We start from the raw sequence: 23,234 nt of genomic DNA on the forward strand, positions 1-23,234 counted from the left end.
CTTTCTTTCTTTCTTTCCTTCTCTCTCTTTCTCTCTCTCTCTCTATCTTTCTTCCTTCCATTCTTTCTTTCTCTCTTTCTCTCTCTCCTTCTCTCTTTCTCTCCTTCCCTCTCTCTCTCTTTCTTTCTCTCTTTCTTTCTTCCTTCCATTCTTTCTATCTTCCTTCCTTCCTTCCTTTCTTTCTTTCTCTCTTTCTCTCTTTCTCTCTCTCCTCTCTTTCTCTCCTTCTCTCTCTTTCTTTCTCTCTCTCTTTTTCTATCTTTCTTTCTTTCTTTCCTCCCTCCCTCCCTCCTTTCTTTCTTTCTCTCTCTTTCTCTCCCTCCCTCCCTTCCTTCCTTCCTTTCCTTTCCTTTCCTTTCCTTTCCTTTCCTTTCCCTCTACACCCATGGTGGGACTTGAAGTCAGGACCCCCGAGATAAAGAATCATATGTTCCACCAACTGAACAGCCAGGCGCCCCTGCTGATAGGATTTCTTTTTTTTTCTTTTTTCTTTTTTTTTCTTTTCTTTTTTTTTTTTTTCTTTTTTCTTTTTTTTCCTTTACTGTTTTAACTTGGACAGTTTTTTTTTTTTTTAAGATTTTATTTATTTATTTGACAGAGAGAGAAACAGCCAGCCAGAGAGGGAGCACAAGCAGGGGGAGTGGGAGAGGAAAAAGCAGGCTCCCAGCGGAGAAGGACTCTAGGATGATGCCCTGAGCCGAAGGCAGACACTTAACTACTGAGCCACCCAGGCGCCCCTGCCCATAAGATTTCTGATGGGATTCTTTGGCCCCCTTCTTCCGCAGCGGTCAGGGCTTCTCCTGGCCTCCATTTAGCTCTATTTCGAATCTTCTCCGCCTTCTCTAATCCTTCTCCTCTTCCCCAGCCCTCCAACGCCATGAGGAGCTTCAAAGGAATCAACTTTGGGACTTTACTAAGCAACCCGAAGGAGGCTGAAGAATTGCTGCCTGACTTGAAGGTAGGGGGGCTGTCTAGTTCTGGATACACCTGGCTTCTCAAGATGAGCTGTTTTGTTTTTGTCTTATTTAAGGGACAGGTTAATAGAAGATCCTCTCCTGAGCAACCCCATTTCTAGTTCTCTTTCCCTACCTTGGTAGTTCCAATCACATCTTCCTCTCCTCTTAGGAGTTCCTGTCCAAGCTTCCGGCTGGTTCACCCAGCTGCCGATCTGATGCTGAGAGGAGACAAGCTTGTGATGCCATCTTGAGGGCTTGCAACCAGCAGCTGATGGCCAAGCTGGCTTGCCCTAAGCACCTGGGGAGCCTGCTGGAACTGGCAGAGCTGGCTTGCAATGGCTACTTGGTGTTCACCCCCCAGCGCTCACCCCTCTACCTGGAACGAATTCTCTTCATCTTTCTACGGAACATTGCCACACAGGGAATCCCAGAGGCCACGCTCCGATTTGCTCAGCCCCTCCATGCCTGTTTGGTGCAGTGCTCCCGCCAAGCTGCTCCCCAGGACTACGAGGCTGTGGCTCGCGGCAGCTTTTCTCTGCTTTGGAAGGTGGCAGAAGCCCTGGAGGAGAGGCGAGCTGCACTCTCGGCTCGGCTGAAGGCCTTGAGCTTTCTAGTGCTCTTGGAGGCTGAAAGTCCCCCTTGTGAGGTTCCCCACTTTGCTTCTCCAACAGCCTGTCGCGTGGTAGCTGCCCATCAGCTATTCGATGCCACTGGGCATGGTCTGAATGAAGCAGATGCTGATTTCCTAGGTGATCTGCTCTCCAGTCATGTGATCAAAGCCTTGGTGGGTGAAGGAGGGGGTTCTCCTGGTCCTCTTTCTCCCCAGAGGGCCCTGTGTCTCTTGGAACTCACCCTGGAACACTGCCGTCGCCTCTGCTGGAGTTGCCACCATGCCAAGGCCACCAGGGTAGTGGAGAAAGCCCATGATTACCTAAGGAACACCAGTTTGGCCCCCAGCCTCCAGTTATGCCGCCTTGGGGTTGAACTGCTACAGACTGGGGAGGGAGGACCTCAAGCACTGGCCAAGCTTTTGATCAAGGCATCAGCTATCCTGAACAACAGTGTGGAGGCACCATCACCCCCGCTGCGGGCATTGTGTGACAGCTGCCAGTTCTTCCTCTCAGGCTTGGAGCGAGGCATCAAGAGGCGCTATGGGCCTGATGCTGTTCTGGGCCTCTTTGCTTTTCTTGGCGGGTACTTCTCTCTCCTCCGGCTGTTGCAGGATGGTGTGAGTTAAAGACCTAGAGAAAGGGTGGGAATGTGGTTCTGTAGACTGTCAGGCTAAGGTCTTTGGTAAGATCTGAAAGCCCTGGCCCCTTCCTTGGTAAGCCACTCTCTGGATTATGCATAGCCCACCCGCCAGCAGCCTAGTCTACCCTGAGAGGGCAACGGCCCCTCCTAATGTCCTCCTTTCTACTCCCTGGGCTGAGTCTGCTCTCCAGGAGTCTGGGCCAGTCTTCAGCTTGGAGCTCATGCTTTATCTCTGCCCCTTAAACCAAGCCCTTTCTTCCTCAGGTGTGTGGGGGCTCCCCCAAGCAGCAGCAGTCTTTAGTTCAGATGCACTTTCAGGGACTTCATCTCTACACTGTGGTGGTATATGACTTTGCACAGAACTGTCAGGTACAGTCTGGGAATCAAAACACCTGGACAGATCCTGGGGTCTGGGGTTGCTCGACTGCCTGGTAGAGCTTTGGGATGGCTTTGGCTTTGGGCTCAGGGTGGGGTAGATGTCACCTTGGACCTATTATGTCTCCTCTCACCCTCAAGCCCTTGTTGTCCTTTCAGGTAGCTGATGTGGCTGACCTGGCTCAGCTAGTGGAAAGTTGCAAATCTACTGTGGTCTGGATGCTGGAGGCCTTACAGAGCCTGTCAGGCCAAGAGCTGACTGATTATCTGGGCATGACTGGTTAGTACCCTGGGGCCCGGAGGCAGGGGGTACGGTCATCACTCACTAGGCAGACAAATAGCACTTGCTGGGTGGTTCTGATTACCATGGGGGCTCCTTATGGCTTAAGGAGGAGTGAAAAAACTGTAAGTCCAAGTGACGCTATGTTTAGCAGCAGGAGGGAAGTAATGAGGCTAACTTAGAGGATACAAGTTTTTCCCCATTGACTTTGGAATATGATTTGGTGTTTCTTTCATGAAAAGGTTTATACCTGATATGCAACTTTATGATCTTTCTATATGTTTAAATTTTATTTTATTTTTATTCATTTATTTATTTTTAAAGATTTTATTTATTAGAGAGAGAGGGAGAAAGAGAGCACAAGCAGGGGGAGCAGCAGAGGGCGAGGGAGAAGCAGGCTCTCTGCTGAGCAGGGAACCCAATGTGGGGCTTGATCCCCGGACCCTGGGATCATGACCTGAGCCGAAGGCAGATGTCTAACTGACTGAGCCACCCAGGTGCCCCGGGTTTAAATTTTAAAGAACATTTGTAACTTAATTTTTTTTTTAAGAACCATGTAAAAATGCTTTAAAAATCAAATTGCACAGGGCGTTATATGCAACTAGTGAATCATCGAACTTTACATTAAAAATTTTTTTTTTTTTTTTAAATCAAATGCACAAAAGGGGGGCACTGGGTGGCTCAGTCGTTAAGCGTCTGCCTTCGGCTCAGGGCATGATCCTGGAGTCCTGGGATTGAGCCCCACATCAGGCTTCTCCACTGGGAGCCTGCTTCTTCCTCTCCCACTCCCCCTGCTTGTGTTCCCTCTCTCACTGGCTGTCTCTCTCTGTCAAATAAATGAATAAAATCTTAAAAAAAAAAAATTGCACAAAAGGGCATGTAGTTGAAAGTCCCTCTCCCACTCCTAATCGTGGTTACCAAGTTATTCCCTCTGCAGAGGCAACTAATATCAGTTTTTTAGGTATGGTTCTGGAGATGTACCATGTGTATATAAACCAGTTTGCATATGTACTACGCCCCACCCTTTTAATTGAAATGTACAGACAGAAAAGTACTAAGATCATATGTATGGTTTGATGAATTTTTTACAAAGTGAGCATACTTTGTAACCAACATCTAGGTCAAGTAAGAGCATGACTTAGACCCTGGGAAATCCGTCCCTCTGTCCCCCTTTTTGTGACCACCCCCCAACAGCATAGATTAGTTTTATCTGTTTTTTGTATTTTTTAAAAGGATTTTATTTATTTATTTGAGAGAGAGAGTGAGCGCGAGAGCACAAGCAGAGGAAGAAGCAGACTTCCCGCTGAACAGGGAGCCTGATGTGGGGCTCCGTCCCAGGACCCCAGGATCATGCCCTGAGCTGAAGGCTGATGCTTAGCCGACTGAGCCACCCAGGCGCCCCTATTTTTGTATTTTATAATAAGTCTCCCCCTCATTTTACAAAAAGCATGCCCATTAGTTTAAATTATACAAACCCAATGAGTTCAGTCACTGGAAGGCTTTGGAGAACTTTTCGTATTCATATATTCAGTGGTTGAACCTACACAATGAGATGAAAATATGATCGGGAGTCACAAAAATTACTAGCATGAAAATTCTTCCCAGAATATTGAAGGCTGAATTTTTTCCCAACCATCTACTTTGATAGCCAAGAACCTGTATAAACTCGAATTTGGGAAAATTTTATTCATTCCACAAACATCTGTTGAGTACCTACTGTGCACTGAGCACTGTCCTGAGTACTTGGGTGTATCAGTAAACAAAGGTCCCTGCCCTCATGGAGCCACATTCCAGTTGGGGGAGAATGATAATAAGCAATAGGATAGTTGAATTATCAATATGTTAGAAAGTGATAAGAAATATGGGGGGAAAGGAATAGTAGAGCAGGATAAGAAAGGGAATTAGGGGGGCGCCTGGGTGGCTCAGTCGTTGAGCTTCTGCCTTCGGCTCAGGGCGTGATCCTGGAGTCCTGGGATTGAGCCCCACATCAGGCTCCTCCGCTGTGAGCCTGCTTCTTCCTCTCCTACTCCTCCCGCTTGTGTTCCCTCTCTCTCTGGCTGTCTTTTTCTCTGTCAAATAAATAAATAAAATTAAAGGGGGGGAATTAGGAGTTCAAGGTGGGTGAGGGGGCAAGTTACCATTTAAAATTGGGTGGTCACGGGGCAGTGGGTTAAGTATCCAGCTCTTGGTTTCGGCTCAGGTCCTGATCTCAGGGTCATGAGATTGAGCCCCACGTCAGGCTCTGCAATCAGTGCAGACTCCGCTTGAGATTCTCTCTCCTCCTTCTGCCCTTCCTGCTCATGCTCTTTCTCGCTCTCTCTCCCCCTCTAAAATAAATAAATCTTAAAAAAATCAAATAGGGTGGTCAGGATAGGCCTCATTGAGACAGTGACATGAGCAAAACTTGGAGGATGTGATGAAGTTGGCCATGTAGACACCTGGAAAAGGACATCCCTGGCAGGAGAAGTAGCCTGTGCCAAAGCCCTAAGGCAGGGACTGGTCTGGTGTGTGCAAGGAATAGCAAGGAGGCTACTAATATGGCTTCTGTGGGATGAGGGAAGGAGAAAGAAGTAAGGGACAGGCCAGAGTATTTCCCCCAAAATGCTGCCGTTTGGAGCAAGATGAAGACAAAAATTGGTATGTGAATGAGATGGGCCCTGTGTGGGGATGGGGACTCGGCTCGTGTAAAACAAAGCCCTGAGGGGCCGGCTGGTGTGGGTTTGCCTTACTGGAATGGACCTCATGGGCCGACTTGGAGCAGGAACGGGAGAGAGCTGCCCCTCTCTCATCCCGTAGCGATAGGGGCTCGTGTCTGATCTGGAAGCTGCTGAGCCAACCACAGGCTGAGCTTCTCTCTACCGCCTCTCCAACAGGAGAGGCAGTGGGAATATTCTGCTGGCAACTGTTCTCTCTCTCTCACCTGCAGCCTCTTACACCAGCAACTTGGCCTACGGCTTCTATAGTCACAAGCTGTACGCCGAGGCCTGCGCCATCTCCGAGCCCCTCTGTCAGCACCTGGGCATGGCGAAGCTGGGCACACACCCTAAGGTGCCTCCCGAGAAGGTACGAGGGCAGGAAGGGAGGGTATGTTGGTGGCCTGAGCAGCATGAAAGAGCCTGGCCAGGGCCCTGCCTCGTAGCGGGGTGTTAGGAGCCACGTGTTGGCACCAGTACTTGGGGCAGTGTTTCCCACACCTCACTTGTACTGTTCTTATTATTTTTTTATTGTATTACTTTTTATATTTTGCCATGTCTCAAGCTGGTGGTTCTCAACCTGGTTGCGGATTAGAATCACCTGAAAATCTCTGGGGCTAGACCCCAGGCATCTGGGTATTTTCCAAGTTCCCCTCGGAGGTCCTTTAAGTAGCCAGAGTGAGAACCGCCAGGATACCCGTGAAATGATGGGGTGGCTGGATTGGCAGGCACGATGGGTGGTAGAGGGCCTTGGGTTTCATCCTGAGTGAGGTTGATGAGACTCTCAAGGATTTAAGGGAAGGCATGGTACCAGATCGGCATTTGGAGTTTCTCTGGCATCACTGTGGTGAATGGACAGAGTGCAGGGACAACGCCGGGCCGCCGCCCTGCTCTGGCAGCCTAGGCCGGAAAGGGTGGGTGTCTGACGAAAGCAGCTTCCTGAGGGATGGGGAGACGTGGATGGGTACAAGAAGTCCAGGATTAATCTGGAAGTGACTGGCTGGGAGGCAGGGAGAAAAGTCAACGGTGGCCTGGTGTTTCTGACTGAGAAGAAGGCGCTGACTTGCTGGGAGCGGACTTACAGGAGGGGGAGCAGGTCTTCAGGGCTGTATGTGGGCGGGGTGGGGTGAAGCTTCAGGTTGGGGGCCCTGAGGTATTCAGCGCTCAGGTGTCTTCTGCCTCGGGGCAGGGGTCGGGGCTGGAGGCCCACCTTGTGGTGCGTGTTCCCGCGTGGGCACGTACCCACCCATTGTTACAGACTCCCTGGTTCCTCTCTGCAGTCGGCTGTGTTTGCTTTCTCTGGTCAGCTGCACAGGTGCTTCCGGCTACATGGAGAGAGTTTGAAGAAACTGGGTAAACAGGCCCAGGGCTGCAAGATGGTGAGTTTGTGGCTGGCAGCCCTGCAGCCCTGTGGCCCCCAACACATGGCTGAGCCAGTCACCTTCTGGGTTCGGGTCAAGATGGACGCAGCCAAAGCAGGAGACAAGGAGCTACAGCTGAGGTGAGTGGGTGGGGAGAGGGACAACCATGTTTGCTCCCTGGCTAGGGCTGGCTTTTGGTACTCATGGTCTCGCTCATCCTTCTGTCTGAGGAAGGCACTGCATCCTCCATTCGCTGTTATCTGTCAGTGCCCACTACAGGCCAGCCGCTGTGCTCCGTACTAGGGGAACAATGGCGCCAGGCAGTGCTCTTGTTTTCATGCCTGGAAACTTAGCAGGCTCTCAGCAAGGCAAGACTGGGCCTCCTTGGCATGGGGCAGAGGCTCCCTGCTGCACGGGCTCCCTGACCTGGTGCTGGGCCCGCCTTCTCTCAGGACTCTGCGAGACAGCCTGAGCGGCTGGGACCCGGAGACCCTGGTCTTCCTGCTGAGGGAGGAGCTGCAGGCCTATAAGGCCGTGCGAGCGGACACGGGGCAGGAGCGGTTCAACGTCATCTGTGACCTGCTGGAACTGAGCCCTGAGGAGACACCGGCTGGGGCCTGGGCTCGAGCCACCCACCTGGTGGAACTGGCTCAGGTGCTCTGCTACCACGACTTTGCCCAGCAGACCAACTGGTGAGGAGGAATAGCCGGGGGTGCACTCTTGCTTCTTGCCTAGCTGCTCTGACCTCTTCAGAGGCCGTTTCCCTTTCCATGTCCCTGAGCACCTGCTGTACTTCGCGGCCGCAGGCACTCTTTCAGAGGGTGGGGCCAGCTGTCCCGCAGAAGGCCCTTCCCCGGACGCTGCTGCAGGTACCCGCCGTGGGCCCAGCTTCAGCGCCCCTCTCCCTCCAGCTCGGCCCTGGATGCTGTCCAGGAGGCCCTGCAGCTTCTGGAGTGTGTGCGGCCCGAGCCCCAGGCCCGGGCCCAGCTTCTGGATGACCAGGCCCAGGCCCTGCTGTGGCTCTACATCTGCACGCTGGAGGCCAGGGTGCAGGAGGTGCGTGGGCCGCGCTCCAGCAGAACGTGGGGTGGGGGTCCTCTCCCCAGGCTCGCAGTGAGCCAGGGCCAGCCCGGTTTTTATCCTGATCTCCCCCTGCAGGGTATCGAGCGGGATCGGAGAGCCCAGGCCCCTAATAACCTGGAGGAATTTGAAGTCAATGACCTGAACTATGAAGATAAAGTGCAGGAAGATCGCTTCCTATACAGTAACATCGCCTTCAACCTCGTGGCAGACGCTGGTGAGGGCTGTGAATGCAGGGTGCTGACATAGGGTCCCCTCTGCGGCTTCCTACGAGCAGAATGGGGACCCCGGGTATGGGAGAGGCGGGCCTGCAGCGTGGGAGGTGGGCAGAGAGGGCAGAGGCTGTTCTGAAGAAGGCTGCGTTCTCTCCAGATAGCCCACGCTGAGAGAATGGCTGGTCCCTTTCTTCTGACTTCTAGCTCAGTCTAAATGCCTGGACAAAGCCCTGGCCCTTTGGAAGGAGGTGCTTACAGAGACGCAGGCACCCGCCGTCCGGTGTCTCCAGCAGACAGTGGCCTCGCTGCAGACCCTCGCAGCCCTCTATCAGCTGGCGGCAAAGGTAACGGGGCAGGGTGCTAACACAACCCAGAAGCCCAGCTCCTTCCCCTTCTTTGGCCGGTGAATCTGCTGAGAAGCCATGTAACCCGGTGTGGGCTCTACCACCAGCTTCCCTAAGTTGAAATCCAAGCTCCATCCTTTATTAGTAACTCGCCTTGGCAAGTGACTTAACTTCCTAAGCCCAGTTTCCTTATCTCTAAAATGAGGACAATAATAGTAGTACGGCCTGGTGTCGTCAGCGTCCAGTGAGATAACATGTGTTGTGCCTAAGCGGAATGCTCAAGTGTCAGCAATAACTATTATTAATTCTTAGATCGTTGGAGACCTGAAGACTCAGAAACTTACAGAGATACCTAGACGCCCAATTTTACACTTTCACATGCAATGTCAGGCCGTCTCCCAGACTCCCCGCAGCTCCTCTGAAAAGGAACACTGCCCATGAAGGACCTTTGTTACTGTGGCCATCAGGTCATATTTCTAGCATGAGGACTGGGGGAAGCTGCCTCACCCTGGGTCTGAGTCTTGGCTCTACCACATACCTGTAATGTGGGCTTAGACAACAGGTGAACCCGTGTCAGTCATAGTCTCTTAGGCTATAGTCATCCATAAAATTCAGGTTAGAGTCACCACGAAGATCAAATGAGTTGATGCACATGAACCTCTTTTTTTTTTTGACAGTTTGATTTATTTTATTATTATTTTTTCAAAGATTTTTTATTTATTTGACAGAGAGAGAAACAGCCAGCGAGAGAGGGAACACAAGCAGGGGGGAGTGGGAGAGGAAGAAGCAGACTCCCAGCAGAGGAGCCCGATGTGGGGCTCGATCCCAGAACGCCGGGATCACGCCCTGAGCCAGAGGCAGACGCTTAATGACTGAGCCACCCAGGCGCCCCGACAATTTGATATTTTTATTATGACTTTACTTTTGAAGTCTCGTTTCAGGTTTTTTTTTTCAAGTTTATTTATTTATTTTTGTAACCACTATACCCAACATGGGGCTCAAACGCATGACCCCAAGACCAAGAGTCCCATGTTTTTTGGACTGAGCCAGCCAGATGCTGCTTCAATTTTTTTTTTAATTTTTAAAATTTAAATTCAGTTAATTAACATATAGTGTATTATTAGTTTCAGAGGTAGAGTTTGGTGATTCATCAGTTGTATATAACACCCAGTGCTCATTACATCACGTGTCTATCACTCAGTTACCCCATCCCCCCACCCTCACGCCCCACCCCTCCAGCAACCCTCAGTTTGTTTCCTATAGTTAAGAGTCTCTTATGGTTTGTCTCCGTCTCTGGTTTCGTCTGATCAAATATTTTTTAAATGAAGTATAATCAACATACAATACTGTATTATCTTCAGGTGCACGACAGCAATTTGGCAGTTCTGCACGTTACTCGGTGCTTATCACAATGAGTGTAGTCACCATACAACGTTATGTTAGTGACTATATTCTCTATACCATACTTTTTTTTTTTTTAAGAGTTTATTTATTTGACACAGAGAGAGAGACAGCCAGTGAGAGAGGGAACACAGGCAGGGGGAGTGGGAGAGGGAGAAGCAGGCTCCCAGCAGAGCAGGGAGCCCGATGCGGGGCTTGATCCCAGGACCCTGGGATCACGCCCTGAGCTGAAGGCAGACACTTAACGACTGAGCCACCCAGGAGCCCCCCCAATGCCATACTTTTCATCCCCATGACTTATCTATTTTATAACTGGAAGTTTGTACCTCTTGATCCCCTTTACCTATCTTGCCCAACACTCCCCCCCCCCCCCATGTAAACCTCTCAGCACAGTGCCTGGCCCATAGTAAGCAACCAGTAAATCCCAGCTGTTGATGCTGACTGGCACCTGCGCTTTCAAACAGGTGGGTAGATGGTGGTCGGCTCCCTCGCTGCTCACATCTCAGGCTCCTTGAGGGTGGCTGACAGCCGCTCTGTCTGTAGCTACACTCCATCTAGGCTCTGAGGTCAGACCGAGGTCTCCAAGGGCTGGGGAACTGAGGGTAGAAATGGAGGTTTGAGCAGGAGCTGGCTAAACTTCCCGCTCCTGGTTGACCAGCCCCTGCAGGCTCTGGAGGTCCACCTGCTCGTGCGGATCATCTCCCAGAGATTGGAGGACCACGCGAAGGCAGCCGGCTCCTCCTGCCACGCCGCGCAGCTGCTCCTGATGCTCGGCTGTCCCAGCTATGCCCAGGTGAGCGCCCAGCCGGCCAGGCCTGGAGCTGCGGGGGGCACCCGGCCTTAGTGACGCATCTTTTCTCTAAGAAGATAAGATACCAAAGGGGCATCTTCCCTGCCTCCGATTGCCACATCCTGCTGGAGGATCGTAAAGTGTGGAGTGGTTGGGAGGCAGCTGTGGGAAGAGGAAGCGTCTTTCCTTCTCACCGAAAAACCATTGTTCGCTAAGCCTTACAGATCCTGCCCCAGGAATAGGCCGCTAATCCTGTATTTCCCCACCATTTGCCCTGTCGCCGTTTCTCTGCTCACTTAGGACTGTGCTGACACGGCCTAGCTGGTCTCCCTGCCCCCGTTTTCTCCCTTCTGCACTTTGTCTTCTAACCACCGCTAACATGATCTTTTTAGATCTGATCTTGTCTTTCTTCCTGCTGATGGGATTTCACTGGTTTCCCAATTACCTGAAGCTTGGTATCGCGCACCTTCTGTGTCCGGCTCACTCTTCCTTGCCGCGGCCCCTCGTGGGACTTACGTCCGTCCACACGAGTTACTGTATAGACCTGTACACGCCTCCTCTCTTTGGTTGTGTTAGCCCCTCCACCCTAAATGCACATCCCCACCCTCCTTTTGTAATTCAGCCGACTTCTTTCTTTTCAAGGCCTACCTCCATTGCCCCCTCCTTCATGAAGTATTTTATCCGTCCTCTTGTTAAGGGCAGAATCCCCTACTCTCCCTGGCGCCCCATACCACTAATGGCACGGTGTCTTGATTACGAAGGTGTGTCTGCATCCCTACTGCACTGCAAGCTATTGGTTGGAAAGTCCTACTTACTTCTTTTCTTTTTTTTTAATATTTTATTTTTTCTAACTTTTTATTTTTTGTGGGGGGAGGGGCAGAGGGAGAGAGAGAATCTTAAGCAGGCTCCACACCCAGTGCGGAACCCTGTGCGAGGCTTGATCTCAAGACCCTGAGGTCACCCTGAGCTGAAATAGAGAGTAGGACGCTTAACCAACTGGGTCACCCAGGGGCCCCTTTAATATTTAATTTTTAAGTAATCTCTTGTGGGTCTCAAACTCAAAACCCCCAGAATAAGAGTCATACATGCCACCAACTGAGCCAGCCAGGTGTCCCAAGTCTTGCTTGCTGCTTATTCAGCTATGTCTTTCTAGCGTAGTGGTTAACCAAAAGACTAAAACTGGACGTTTTAGTGAGTGAATGAATAACTCTTACGTAGATTATAATATTTGACATAATTTCATATTCAGTTGTATGGGTTCTGCATCTCACTTGCAAGTGCTTTAATCCACTTTAATTTGAAAAGTCCGGCCGCCTCTCCTTACCAGCGTGCTCACACACCCCGTGATTGTTACCGTAGCTACACCTGGAAGAGGCGGACTCACGCCTGAAGCGTCTGGATCACACCACGGACGCGTACCTGCTCCTTTCGCTGACCTGTGACCTACTTCGAAGTCAGCTCTACTGTGTTCACCAGAAGGTATTTCTCACTTTCTTAATCCCCAAAGTTCCCAGGTATCAGAAGGATTTTAGGACTTTCGGGATATTTGTCTGGCTTCTGAGATTTCCCTGGAGCTAGGAAGAATATTCCTGACCTTGAGAAGCAGTGCTGTGTCCTAGCCTTGCCCTCTCCAGTGAAATGTCACCAGCACTCCTCTAGCAGAGAGGCACTGTCCTTCCCATCCTTTCCCAGTCTCCTCAGTCACACCGTCTAGTCCTGTGACAAGAAACTGGGATAACAATGATCTTGGAAAGTCATTGGAGCCCTAGAGTGGAAATCAAATAGGATACAGAAGATCGGAGTTTTCTCACAAACCAGTTGTGTGACTTGGCTGAGGCATATGCCCTGTCAGGCCATAGTTTTCTCCACAGCTTTTTTCATTCTCCAAGGTCGGGGCTGGGCCAGATGATCTCCAGGGGCGTTTTTAAGTCCCGAATCGCTGATCTGACTTCACTCACTGCTCTGCTCCGGCCTTCCCCGTCTCCCAGGTGACTGAGGGTGCCTCTCTGTTGCTGTCAGTGCTTCGGGACCCTGCCCTCCAGAGGTCATCCAAGGCCTGGTATCTGCTGCGTGTCCAGGCCCTGCAGCTGGTGGCATTCTACCTTAGCCTGTCCTCAGACAGCCTCTCAGGTTCCCTGCGAGAGCAGCTCTGTGCCCAAGGTGAAACAATAGGGTGGATGATGCCCCTTCGTGGTCAGATTGTGTGGTTCGTCCCCTCTCGGCTTGTCCCTTCTGCTGTTCCAGTTGGGTGGACTAGCCTCCCTAGAGGCTGCCCAGAGTAGGCCTGGCGTAGCATATGGGTTTCTGTTTGCCTGCTCCCTAACTGACCGCTTAGTCCCTGGCTAGAATGCTATTCTGACAAGGATTCTGAGGCCCCGTGTGTCTGAGGGAAAGAGTGCTGTGAGTCCCTCTGTCTGCCTTGGGCACAGAAGGAGGAGTGGCAGCATGCCTGGCATTTGCTATGTTGGTAGGGGAAGGTGGTGGCAGTGTAGCTGCATCATCTCCCTTCTTGCCCCCCCACTGCCACCACCACACAGGCTGGCAGACGCCTGAGATCGCCCTCATCGACTCCCATAAGCTGCTCCGGAGCATTATCCTCCTGCTCATGGGCAGCGATGTGCTCTCGATTCAGAAGTCAGCTGTGGAGACACCGTTTCTGGACTCCGGTGAGTCTGAGGAAGAGAGCAAGGTGCTGTGGGCGGGAACAGGCTAGATGGCGGGGCTGCCAGTGTTGCCTCCCGAGGATCCAGGCTGCGACTGAGTGATGATGGTCTTGTCTCTCTCTCTTTGCTACAGGTGAAAATCTGGTACAAAAATGGCAGGTTCTGACAGAGGTGCTGAGCTGCTCAGAGAAGCTGGTCTCCCTCCTGGGCCGTCTGGGCAGTGTGAGCGAAGCCAAGGCCTTTTGCTTGGAGGCCCTGAAACTCACGACAAAGCTGCAGATGCCACGCCAGTGAGTACGGGTGGGAGGAGGCGAGTCCACAACCCCGGGGCCCGCACGCTGGTTTCCAGATTCTTCCATAGGTTAACATGTTCTGTTTGGACGGGTTGGGACAATACGTTCTGTGGTTAATAAGTGGGACATGCCGAGTTAACTAAGGTTAGACACCTTTATCTCCTACAGGACTTCTCACGTCCTTCAATACGCTCATATGCATTGTAACTCTCCAAAAGGGAGATCAAGTGTACCGTGTTTCCCTAAATCCCTTTGCCCACAAAATCCATTTATTGATTGGTTGATTGGGGAATGCCATTTGGGAACTCCTGTCCTCATGCACAAGGATGACTTGGGATGAGAAAGCAGTGTAGAGGGTTTTTCCCGGGGAGCCTCAAAGTTGGCTGGAGGCAATAAAGGCCTTTCAGAGGCTAGGAGACTGCCATGGCTCCGCCTGCGAGAGGGGCCGAAAGACAGACTCCGGGAGAACGAAGGCTTACGCATTGGTTTTCTTCCTCTCTCCCGACAAGGTGCGCCCTGTTCCTGGTGCTGAAGGCGGAGCTGGAGCTGGCGCGCGACGACCTCGACCTCTGTCAGTCAGACCTGCAGCAGGTTCTGTTCCTGCTCGAGTCTTGCACAGGTGAGCAGCTGTGCCCCCGCACCCACAGGTGGTGGCGGGAGGGGCCCACACACTGCAACACACCTTTGTGTGTAAAAGTGTGGTGCCCTTCGAAATCAGTCTGACTTCCGGTTCCCCGGGCAAAGCCCCTTCTACTTCAGTCAGACCCCTGGTCTCCCTCCTTCAGATGGCTTGTCCGTGACTGACCCTACTTGGCTCTAGTTTTCAGCGCTAATACATTTTAGCTATTTACACTTATGTATTTTTTTTTAAGATTTTTATTTATTTATTTGACATAGAGACAGCCAGCGAGAGAGGGAACACAAGCAGGGGGAGTGGGAGAGGAAGAAGCAGGCTCATAGCAGAGGAGCCTGATGTGGGGCTCGATCCCAGAATGCCGGGATCACGCCCTGAGCCGAAGGCAGACGCTTAACGACTGCGCCACCCAGGCGCCCCTGCACTTATGTATTTTTTTAATTTTTTAATTTTTCCTTTTAAATAGGCTCCACACCCAACATGGGGCTCGAACTCATGACCCCGAGATCAAGAGTCACAGGCTCCACCGACTGAGCCAACCAGGCACTGCTGCCTATTTAAATTTAATTTAAATAAAATTTAAAATTCATTTCCCCAGTCGCTTGCCACATTTCGTGTGCTCAATAGCCACGAGTGGGTTAGTGGCTACTGTCAGACAGCACAAATGTAGTGTCCTCAGGAGGGCTTAAATTAATAATACAATAGTTTATTTATGGTACATTTTTTTTATCAACCACTTTTACCTCTGGTATTTCATTGAACCCACACAAAACCCTGGAAAAGTCAGGGGGACACATAGATTTTTTTTTTTTCATTTGTAAAATGAATAAGTTGAGAAATTCAGTGTTTGGGGCCAGGATCATGGGCCTAGTCGGGGCAGGAGCCAGGACTGAGACGTGGGCCTCCTGGTGCCGGCCTGCGATCCTGAGCCACGCAGCCATCTCAGCTGCAGGTTTGGGGGCTTTGTGGGTTGTGTTAATCCATTGTGGAATGGGAAGAAAACATTAGGGATTTTACTGGAAAAATCATAAGCCATGTTACTATTTAGTAAGTTCATACAGTAATACGTACAAGTAGTAAGCAAGTAACACCTATATGAGGGGGCTGGGCCCTGGGGCAGCTCAGGAAGCACTCAGTAGCACCTCTTGCAGTTTTGTAATTCTGGTTCCACTCTCCCCAGAGTTTGGTGGACTAGCCCAGGACCTAGACTCTGTGAAGAAGGTCCACCTGCAGAAGGGCAAGCAGCAGGCCCAGGTCCGTCGTCCTCCGGAGCTTCCAGAAGAGGAGCCCTTCCTAAGAGGCCCTGCTCTGGAGCTGGTAGCCACTGTGGCCAAGGAGCCTGGCCCTGTAGCACCTTCTACTAACTCTTCCCCTGTCCTGAAAATGAAGCCCCAGCCCAGCCCCGGCTTCCTGACACACCTGCCCACATGTGACTGCTTGCTCTGTGCCAGCCCTGTCCTCTCCGCGGTTTGTCTGCGCTGGGCATTGGTCAGCGCGGGGGTGAGGCTGGCCACGGGCCATGAGGCCCAGGGTCTGGATCTGCTGCAGGTCGTGCTGAAGGGTTGCCCTGCAGCCACTGAGCGCCTCACCCGAGCTCTACAAACTTCCCTGAGTCACAGAGCACCCCCCTCCCCTGCCCCGAGCCTCCTGGATGAGATATTGGCTCAGGCCTACACACAGCTGGCCCTGGAGGGGCTGAACCGGCCATCAAACAAGAGCCTGGGGAAGGTCCTGGAGTCAGGGCTGAAGTTTGTGGCAGCGAGGGTCCCCCACCTGGAGCCCTGGCGAGCCAGCCTGCTCTTGATCCGGGCCCTTGCAAAGCTGGCTGGCCTCAACTGCTGCACTGGCCAACTTTTTGCAAGCTCCTGGGGCTGGCAGCCACCCCCCGTAAAACCATCCCCAGGCTCAGAGCCCTCTAAGCCTCGGAGCCAAAAACATTCTGGAAGAGGACGTCCGCGGGCAGCCTCTTCTACCCCGTCCCTCCATAATACCTCTCTGAAAGGTCTGGAAGGTGGAGGACTGCCCTGTACACCTAAGCCCCCAGGCCAGGCCAGACAAGCAGGCCCTCGTGTCCCTTTCACTGTGTTCGAGGAAGTCCTCTCTACAAAGAGCAAGCCTGAGGTTCCCAAGGCCCCGAGGGTACAACAGAGGGTCCAGACGCGCCTCAAGGTGAGGTGGGACTGTGGCTAGGTGGTGGTGGTGTCCGGTGGGGTGGTTCTGGAGAATTCTGCAGAGTCTCTGTGGAATAGCTTCCCAGGGCTTGCTTTAATATTATCGGTAGGATCCCTACATCTTCCACAGAAAGACAGTTCCTACCTTTGTTTCAGATAGAAGGTGCTTTCCTTAACTCTATGGTTCCTTTCCCTGTTCATCCTTCCTCCTTATCTTTTGTTCTTCCTTCTCTCCTTCCTTCCACACCCAAGATTCCCTGCCCTTGATTGAGTGTGTACGGTGTATGGTGGAGAGGTTCCTTTCTAAATCTTCCCCAAAAGGCCTCTGTGATTGTGCCTCCGCAGTGCCACCTGCTGGCAGATGTCTTGTCACTGAAGGCCCTCCGGGCCCTTCTCCCCTTCCACCCATCCCAGGTGAGTTTCAGTGACGACAGTGACTTGGAAGACCCTATCTCAGTTGAGGCACAGCTTGCAGAGGAGCCCAAGAGACGGGGCACTGCTTCCCGGGGCCGGGGCCAGGCCAGGAAGGGCTCGGGCTTGAAGACTGTTTCGGTGGCAGCCCCGGATAGTGGCCCCGGGCGACCTGGCCTTGGTGGCAGGAGCCGGAGGGCCAAGAAGGTGACATCAGGACATTGTGAGGAGCTGGGCTCTGAGATCATGAGGACCATCCCTGAGGAGGAAATGACTGACGACCAGATGGAAATGAGCTTTGAGATCCTTAGGAGCTCTGACGGGGAAGACCCCACCTCCGGTAGGATGGTAGCGGTGGGAGGGAGAAGGTGCATACATTTTTAGGGGGTTGCCTGGGACCAAAGCACAAGAACTAACTGGTGCCAAGGATAGTACAGGCATAAAGCTTTTTTCCTGGCTCCGGGTCTAGATATAGAAAGGACAAAGGGGACGCCAGGAGGAGGGCACTACAAAAAGTCATGTTCTCTCCCCAGGTGGGAAGTCACCAACTCCAGGACCTGATACGGCCTTAGGAGAATGTGAGGTCTTGAGGCGTGATTCCAGCAAAGAGGAGCTGCCCATCCCGTGCCCAGACAAGGAGAGAGACAAGGATCCCGGTCCTCGGCTCCGACCCCCCTCAGCCCCTGCAGCCGTCGGTGAATATGCTGACGGCTGGGGTCTGGTCACTCAGAGAGGGCGACGCTTTAGATCTCTCTCTTCTTTCTGAATGAAGATTCTATTTATTTGAGCGAGGGAGAGCGAGAGAGCACAAGCAGTGGGGAGCGGCAGAGGGAGAGGGAGAAGCAGACTCACTGCTGAGCAGAGAGCCTGACATGCGGCCCGATTCCAGGACGCTGAGATCTTGACCTGAGCCGAACCAGACACCCAACCGGCTGAGCCCCCCAGGCACCTAGCCCCTAGGGCTCTTGATCTGATGCCTTTCTAGTTTGTCCGTGGTTCTGTCTTTGGGTCCCCATCTAGATCCGGTCAGCTTTGAGCCCGGGTTTGAGCACTCTCTCCATTAGCTGGGTACAAGTCACTCAGCCTCTCTGAACTTCTATTTACTTATCCATAAAAGGGAGTTTTGGAGGATGAAGTGAGTTGATGGAAGTTGCGTAGCATCCTACTTGGCACATTGCGCTTCGTAAATGATAGCTTTTATTTTCCAGGTGGGAGAGGAGGTAGGGCCTTGGAAACCTGGAACTTTCGTGGAAGGTTCTACCAGCGAGGAGGTACGGGACTCATCTATAGCAAGCATCTTCACCTTTCTCTAGGTCTGTCTACCCTGAATTCCATCTGTGACTTACTGACCACTGCTCTCCGTGGGGTTAGTCACTGCCCTCCTAGTGGGCTCTATGCTCACCTCTGCCGCTTCCTGGCTTTGTGCTTGGGCCACCGGGATCCCTATGCCACCGCCTGCCTCGTCACCGAGTCTGTGTCCATCACCTGTCGCCACCAGCTGCTCACCCACCTCCACAGGCAGCTCAGGTGAGTTGCCACAATCCCCGAGGCCCATGCTGGGGCAGACCGGAGGGAGGGTCCAGACTCTGAAGGAGGGAGAACTCACCCCTACTTGCGTTGTCCTCAGCAAGGCCCAGAGGCACCGGGGATCAGTCGACATGGCGGACCAGCTGCAGAGGCTGAGCCTGGAGGAGAGGCCTGGAGATGCCCCCCTGGCCCGCATCCAGCACCTCTTTTCCTTCGGGGCTTCAGGATCTGGTCAATTCCCTGAGCCCGAGAAGGAGAGTTTCCGGGAGCGCCTGGCTCTGCTCCCCAGCGGTACGGTAGCAGGCTGCCGCCGGCTCTTCTCTCCTGGTTTGCAGCCGCTTACTGGCAGTTCGGTGGAGGACTTTAAGGATTAGTTAACGTAGATTCGTGACCTCTATGGAAGGACATGTCATACTTTTTCATTGATGAGTCATTTTGTGACTCTCACCAAAGAGAACTTCCCTAAATCTGAAGGTCTTTTTTATTTTCTTTTTTTAAACGATTTTATTTATTTATTTGAGAGTGAGAGTCAGAGCGACAGAGAGCATGAGTGGGTGAGAGGTGGGAGAAGCGGCTCCCTGCTGAGCAGGGAGCCTGATGTGGGGCTTGACCCCAGGACCCTGGGATTGTGACCTGAGCCGAAGGCAGACGCTTAACCAACCGAGCCACCCAGGCGCCCCCCCCCCCTTTTTTAAATTTAAACCTCAACTTGGAGTTCCTAGCAGGTTCAGTGTCTTTCCTGGGGGGTAAGTTCAGGAGTCCAGAGGCTCCCTATGCTAACATGAAACCCGTTAACAGATGATTTGAGTGCCTCCCTGTCCATGTAGGAACTTCTGTTTCCATGAGGGACACAAAGAAGTACGAGATGTGGTCTCTGTCCACAGGGGCTGTTAGGGCAAGGGAGAGCACCTTGAACTCTAGTGACAAGGGGAGATTTCTTGGAGTTGTTGGAGTTGTCTTGAGTGGTGGGATGGGAATTCCTGGTAAGAGCTGAAATGATCCTGGACGTGCTCTTTGTGTCAGGGGTGACCGTGTGTGTGTTGGCTCTGGCCACGCTCCAGCCTGGAACTGTGGGCGACACCCTCCTGCTGACCCGGCTGGAAAAAGACAATCCCCCAGTCACTGTGCAGATCCCCACTGCCCAGAACAAGGTAGGTTTCCCGGGCCAGCAAGCAAAGTTGGGCTGGGGTTGGCATCCTGTGGCTGGGGGATGGCGAGATGGTGATCACGTGGACCAGCAGAAAGCTCACAGTCCCATCTCCCAAAGCTTCCTCTGAGTTCAGCCCTGAAAGAGTTTGACGCCATCCAGAAGGAGCAGAAAGAGAACAGCAGCTGTACTGACAAGCGAGAGTGGTGGACAGGGCGGCTAGAACTGGACCAAAGGATGGAGGTCTGTGCCCCGAGGGTGGGGTGGGGTGGGGTCAGGCCTGCCCTGGGAGTGACCCCGGAATTATCAGTGTCTTCTCTCTCAGGGGTCCCAGGCCAGTGCTGAGTTACCTCAAGTCCTTTCTGGAAGCATAGGCCTAAATTTAAAAAATGAGGTCACCTGGGAAAGACTTTAAACAAGAGCCAAAGACCTGAAGGTGTTATGGCAACAGAATGTTTACAGATACACACGAATAAAGGGATTTAAGCCCAAGTATCGGCTTCCTGGGTTTAGCTTTTATCGCCTGCCTATTTGTATTTGTCAAAACATAGTGATATGTAATAAATCATCTTATCTGTACTCCCTCAGTCTCAGCAAATGGAAAATGTTTCTAGCTTCTTGCCTTTTTTTTTAGAGAGGGAGAGAGAGAGGAGGGAGAAGGGGGGAGGGGCAGAGGGAGAGGGAGAGGGAGAGAGAGCATCTTAAGCAGGCTCCACGCCCAGTGCAGAGCCAGACACAGGGCTCAATCTCACAACCCTGAGATCATGACCTGAGCTGACTCAGATGCTTAACCGACTGAGCCACCCAGGCGCCCCTCTAGCTTCTTGCCTCTTCAACTGGCAGGAAGATATGTAAGACAAACACACACGTTGGAAAACCCATTTCCTCATCTCCAAAATGCTGGTGCCTGTGGGACAAGAAACTCACCTCCTTTCTGACTGCAGGCTCTACTCCTCATTCAGGTTCTCATCACTTCCCTAGAGAAGCATGTGTTGGGCTGCTGGAAGGGACTGTTGCTGCCATCCAGCGAGGACCCTGGCCCTGCCCAGGAGGCCTCCCGCCTACAAAAGTTGCTGCAGGAATGTGGCTGGAAATATCCCGACCCAACTCTGCTGAAAGTGAGTTGAGAAATCAGGGAAAGGGAAAGAAGCTAGACTTAATTCTTTCCCACCAGCCGCTGTGAGTGGGGACGGGAGCTCCGGCACTCACGGACCACCGTTCCCTTGCAGAGCATGCTCAGTGGCGCCAGTACCCTCACTCCTCAGGACATTCAGACCCTGGCCTACGGGCTGTGCTCAGCGCGGCCAGAACGAGCCCAAGAGCTTCTGAGTGAGGCAGTAGGACGTCTGCGGGGTCAGGCGGTCCCAAGCAATAGGCACGTTGTCTTAGTGCTAGACAAGGTAAAGAGCTAGGGGCTGGAGGGGCAGTGTCTGGTGGGCAGTGGGCACCAACTCCCCCCCGTGCCCCTTCCGACGCTTGTGGATCCCTGGCTAGGAATAGTAATCCGCGTGTGCTTTTTGCCCAGGACCTGCAAAAGCTTCCGTGGGAGAGCACGCCCAGCCTCCGGGCACTGCCTGTCACTCGGCTGCCCTCCTTCCGTTTCCTGCTCAGCTACTCCGTCATCAAAGAGGTGGGGTTCAGGGAGTGGGGAATGACTGGTGATTGAGGGGAATCTGGGAAGACAGGAGAGGGTCTCGGGGACCGATGGCTCGTTCGTGGAAAGGGGTTTGGAGTTTGTGGAAGCTCGGGCCCTTTGGCCGGACTAGGGTCCTGATCGCTAGTGTTTTCTCCTCAGTCTGGGGCCTCGTCAGTGCTAAGCCACGGGGTGGATCCACGCAATACCTTCTATGTCCTGAACCCTCACAATAACCTGGCAAGCACAGAGGAGCAATTTCGAGCCCATTTTAGCAGGTCAGTGGATAAGATTAAGAAAGGGGGTGAAGGGAGGGGAGAGACCACATAGAGGGGCTCATGTCTTTCCTGCAGAATCAAATGGTGCAGCCCACCTTCTGCCTAGTAGTCCCTCTGCCCTCTGCCAGCTGACCACAATTCTTCCTCCTCCTTTTCCCTGCAGTGAAGCTGGCTGGAAAGGGGTGGTTGGGGAAGTGCCAAGCCCAGAACAAGTGCAGGTGGCCTTGACGGAGCATGACTTATATATGTGAGTTCTTAAGACAGGGAGGTGGGGAGAGGGGCAGGCCCGGAGGAGGGCATCACCACAGTCTGCGTTGGGCCTTTAAAGCCACTGGCTGACTCAGGACGCCCCTGGAGACTGGCAGAGGCAGGTACCTCTAGGTCCGACTCCTCTCCCGTCCCTCTGCCTTAGCTATGCAGGGCACGGGGCTGGTGCCCGCTTCCTGGATGGACAGGCCGTCCTCCGACTGAGCTGCCGGGCAGTGGCCCTGCTGTTTGGCTGCAGCAGTGCGGCCCTGGCTGTGCACGGGAAGCTGGAGGGGGCTGGCATCGTGCTCAAGTATATCATGGCAGGCTGGTGAGTCCTGAGGGCCCATCCTGGGTCCTACCCAGGTTCTTTCCCCGGCCTGAACCCTAAATCCTCCTTTGTGCACCACCTTCCTCCTGTTCTAGTTCCCTGGCACGCCTGGGCCTTTAACCCTTTGCCATCTTCTGCCCCGCTCCTGGAACTATGGACACTTCCCATTGGCTCATTCCTCTTTCCTCACCCACTACCACCAGTCATGTCTGCCTCCGTATTTTGGTTTAGAGCCCTCACTTTGTAGTTCTTCCTTCTCTTTTCCCAGTCCCCTGTTTCTGGGTAACCTCTGGGATGTGACTGACCGTGACATTGATCGCTACACGGAAGCTCTGCTGCAGGGCTGGCTTGGAGCGGGCCCAGGAGCCCCCCTTCTCTACTATGTCAACCAGGCCCGCCAGGCTCCCCGACTCAAGTATCTTATTGGCGCTGCACCTGTGGCATATGGCTTGCCTGTCTGCCTGCGATGACCCCTTGGAGCTGTCCTAGGACTGATGGAAGCCACGTGACTGTGTTACCTCCTATGAGATTCAACCCTTAGGATAAATATTTTAAGTGATTTTTCCCAGTGTTTTATATGAAATCTTTCCCTTTGATTTAACCTTAATAAAATAAAGATGTGGTACTTAAACCTGTTTGGTGTTGTTCATCTGAGAACATTTGAAGACAAAATGATTGCCCCCTCCCGCTATGTGGTACTCTAAAGAGGTGAGAACAGCTTTCAGAATTCAAGTGCTCTCACTCTCACTCTGACAAAATCTAAAACAAACAAAAACCACTGTTCTCTCCCCACATATGCCTGTTACACTCGTCAGGGCTGTGAACTTTTGCAGATTCTTTGGGATTCTGCTGTTTATGCTTTTTCTCTCCCCAGCCAGATTGCTCAGTTCCTCGGAAGCACATTATCTCACACTCTCGTGTATCGCTCACATCTAACACATGGTAAAACATCGTGTTGGTTAATAAACCTTGTTGCTGTACTTGTTGGTTGATAACGTGACTCCTTATCGTTCTCTCCACCACCAGACTTTTCTGCTGTGTGAGCCCAAAGCACCGCGTTGCTACTGCCCCGCGAATTTCACAGGCTTCTTTCTTGCCTGTGGTTCATTGGGTTTATGCCACCTACACGGAGTAGCATACATTACTTTGCAATG

General features: G+C 52.5%; 1 protein-coding gene across 1 annotated transcript; it reads left to right on the top strand.

The window, feature by feature from the left end:
* The first annotated feature begins 669 nt into the window (after positions 1-669).
* On the top strand, positions 670-22,711 carry ESPL1 (extra spindle pole bodies like 1, separase). The gene is made up of 29 exons (XM_040642528.1): positions 670-958; positions 1,126-2,184; positions 2,472-2,576; positions 2,742-2,862; positions 5,789-5,925; positions 6,863-7,056; positions 7,369-7,608; positions 7,828-8,213; positions 8,416-8,555; positions 10,615-10,749; positions 12,106-12,225; positions 12,735-12,906; positions 13,284-13,412; positions 13,543-13,699; positions 14,212-14,321; positions 15,517-16,505; positions 16,922-17,258; positions 17,452-17,613; positions 18,232-18,445; positions 18,546-18,736; positions 19,469-19,596; positions 19,713-19,835; positions 20,555-20,710; positions 20,822-20,992; positions 21,118-21,222; positions 21,388-21,503; positions 21,667-21,750; positions 21,916-22,080; positions 22,349-22,711. The coding sequence occupies exons 1-29, from the start codon at positions 878-880 to the stop codon at positions 22,548-22,550; spliced, it is 6,429 nt and encodes a 2,142-aa protein (XP_040498462.1). The 5' UTR covers positions 670-877; the 3' UTR covers positions 22,551-22,711.
* Positions 22,712-23,234: the final 523 nt, after the last annotated feature.

This window comes from Ursus maritimus, unplaced genomic scaffold (genome assembly GCF_017311325.1).
Source record: "Ursus maritimus isolate PB19 unplaced genomic scaffold, ASM1731132v1 scaffold_26, whole genome shotgun sequence".
Taxonomy (NCBI): Eukaryota; Metazoa; Chordata; class Mammalia; order Carnivora; family Ursidae; genus Ursus; species Ursus maritimus.

Excerpts from the sequence above, each read along its gene's own strand:
- ESPL1 (XM_040642528.1), top strand. The coding sequence starts at position 878 with ATGAGGAGCTTCAAAGGAATCAACTTTGGGACTTTACTAAGCAACCCG. Across the intron at positions 2,863-5,788 it reads TGATTATCTGGGCATGACTG|CCTCTTACACCAGCAACTTG; the intron begins GTTAGTACCCTG and ends TCTCACCTGCAG. Across the intron at positions 18,446-18,545 it reads CACCTCCACAGGCAGCTCAG|CAAGGCCCAGAGGCACCGGG; the intron begins GTGAGTTGCCAC and ends CGTTGTCCTCAG.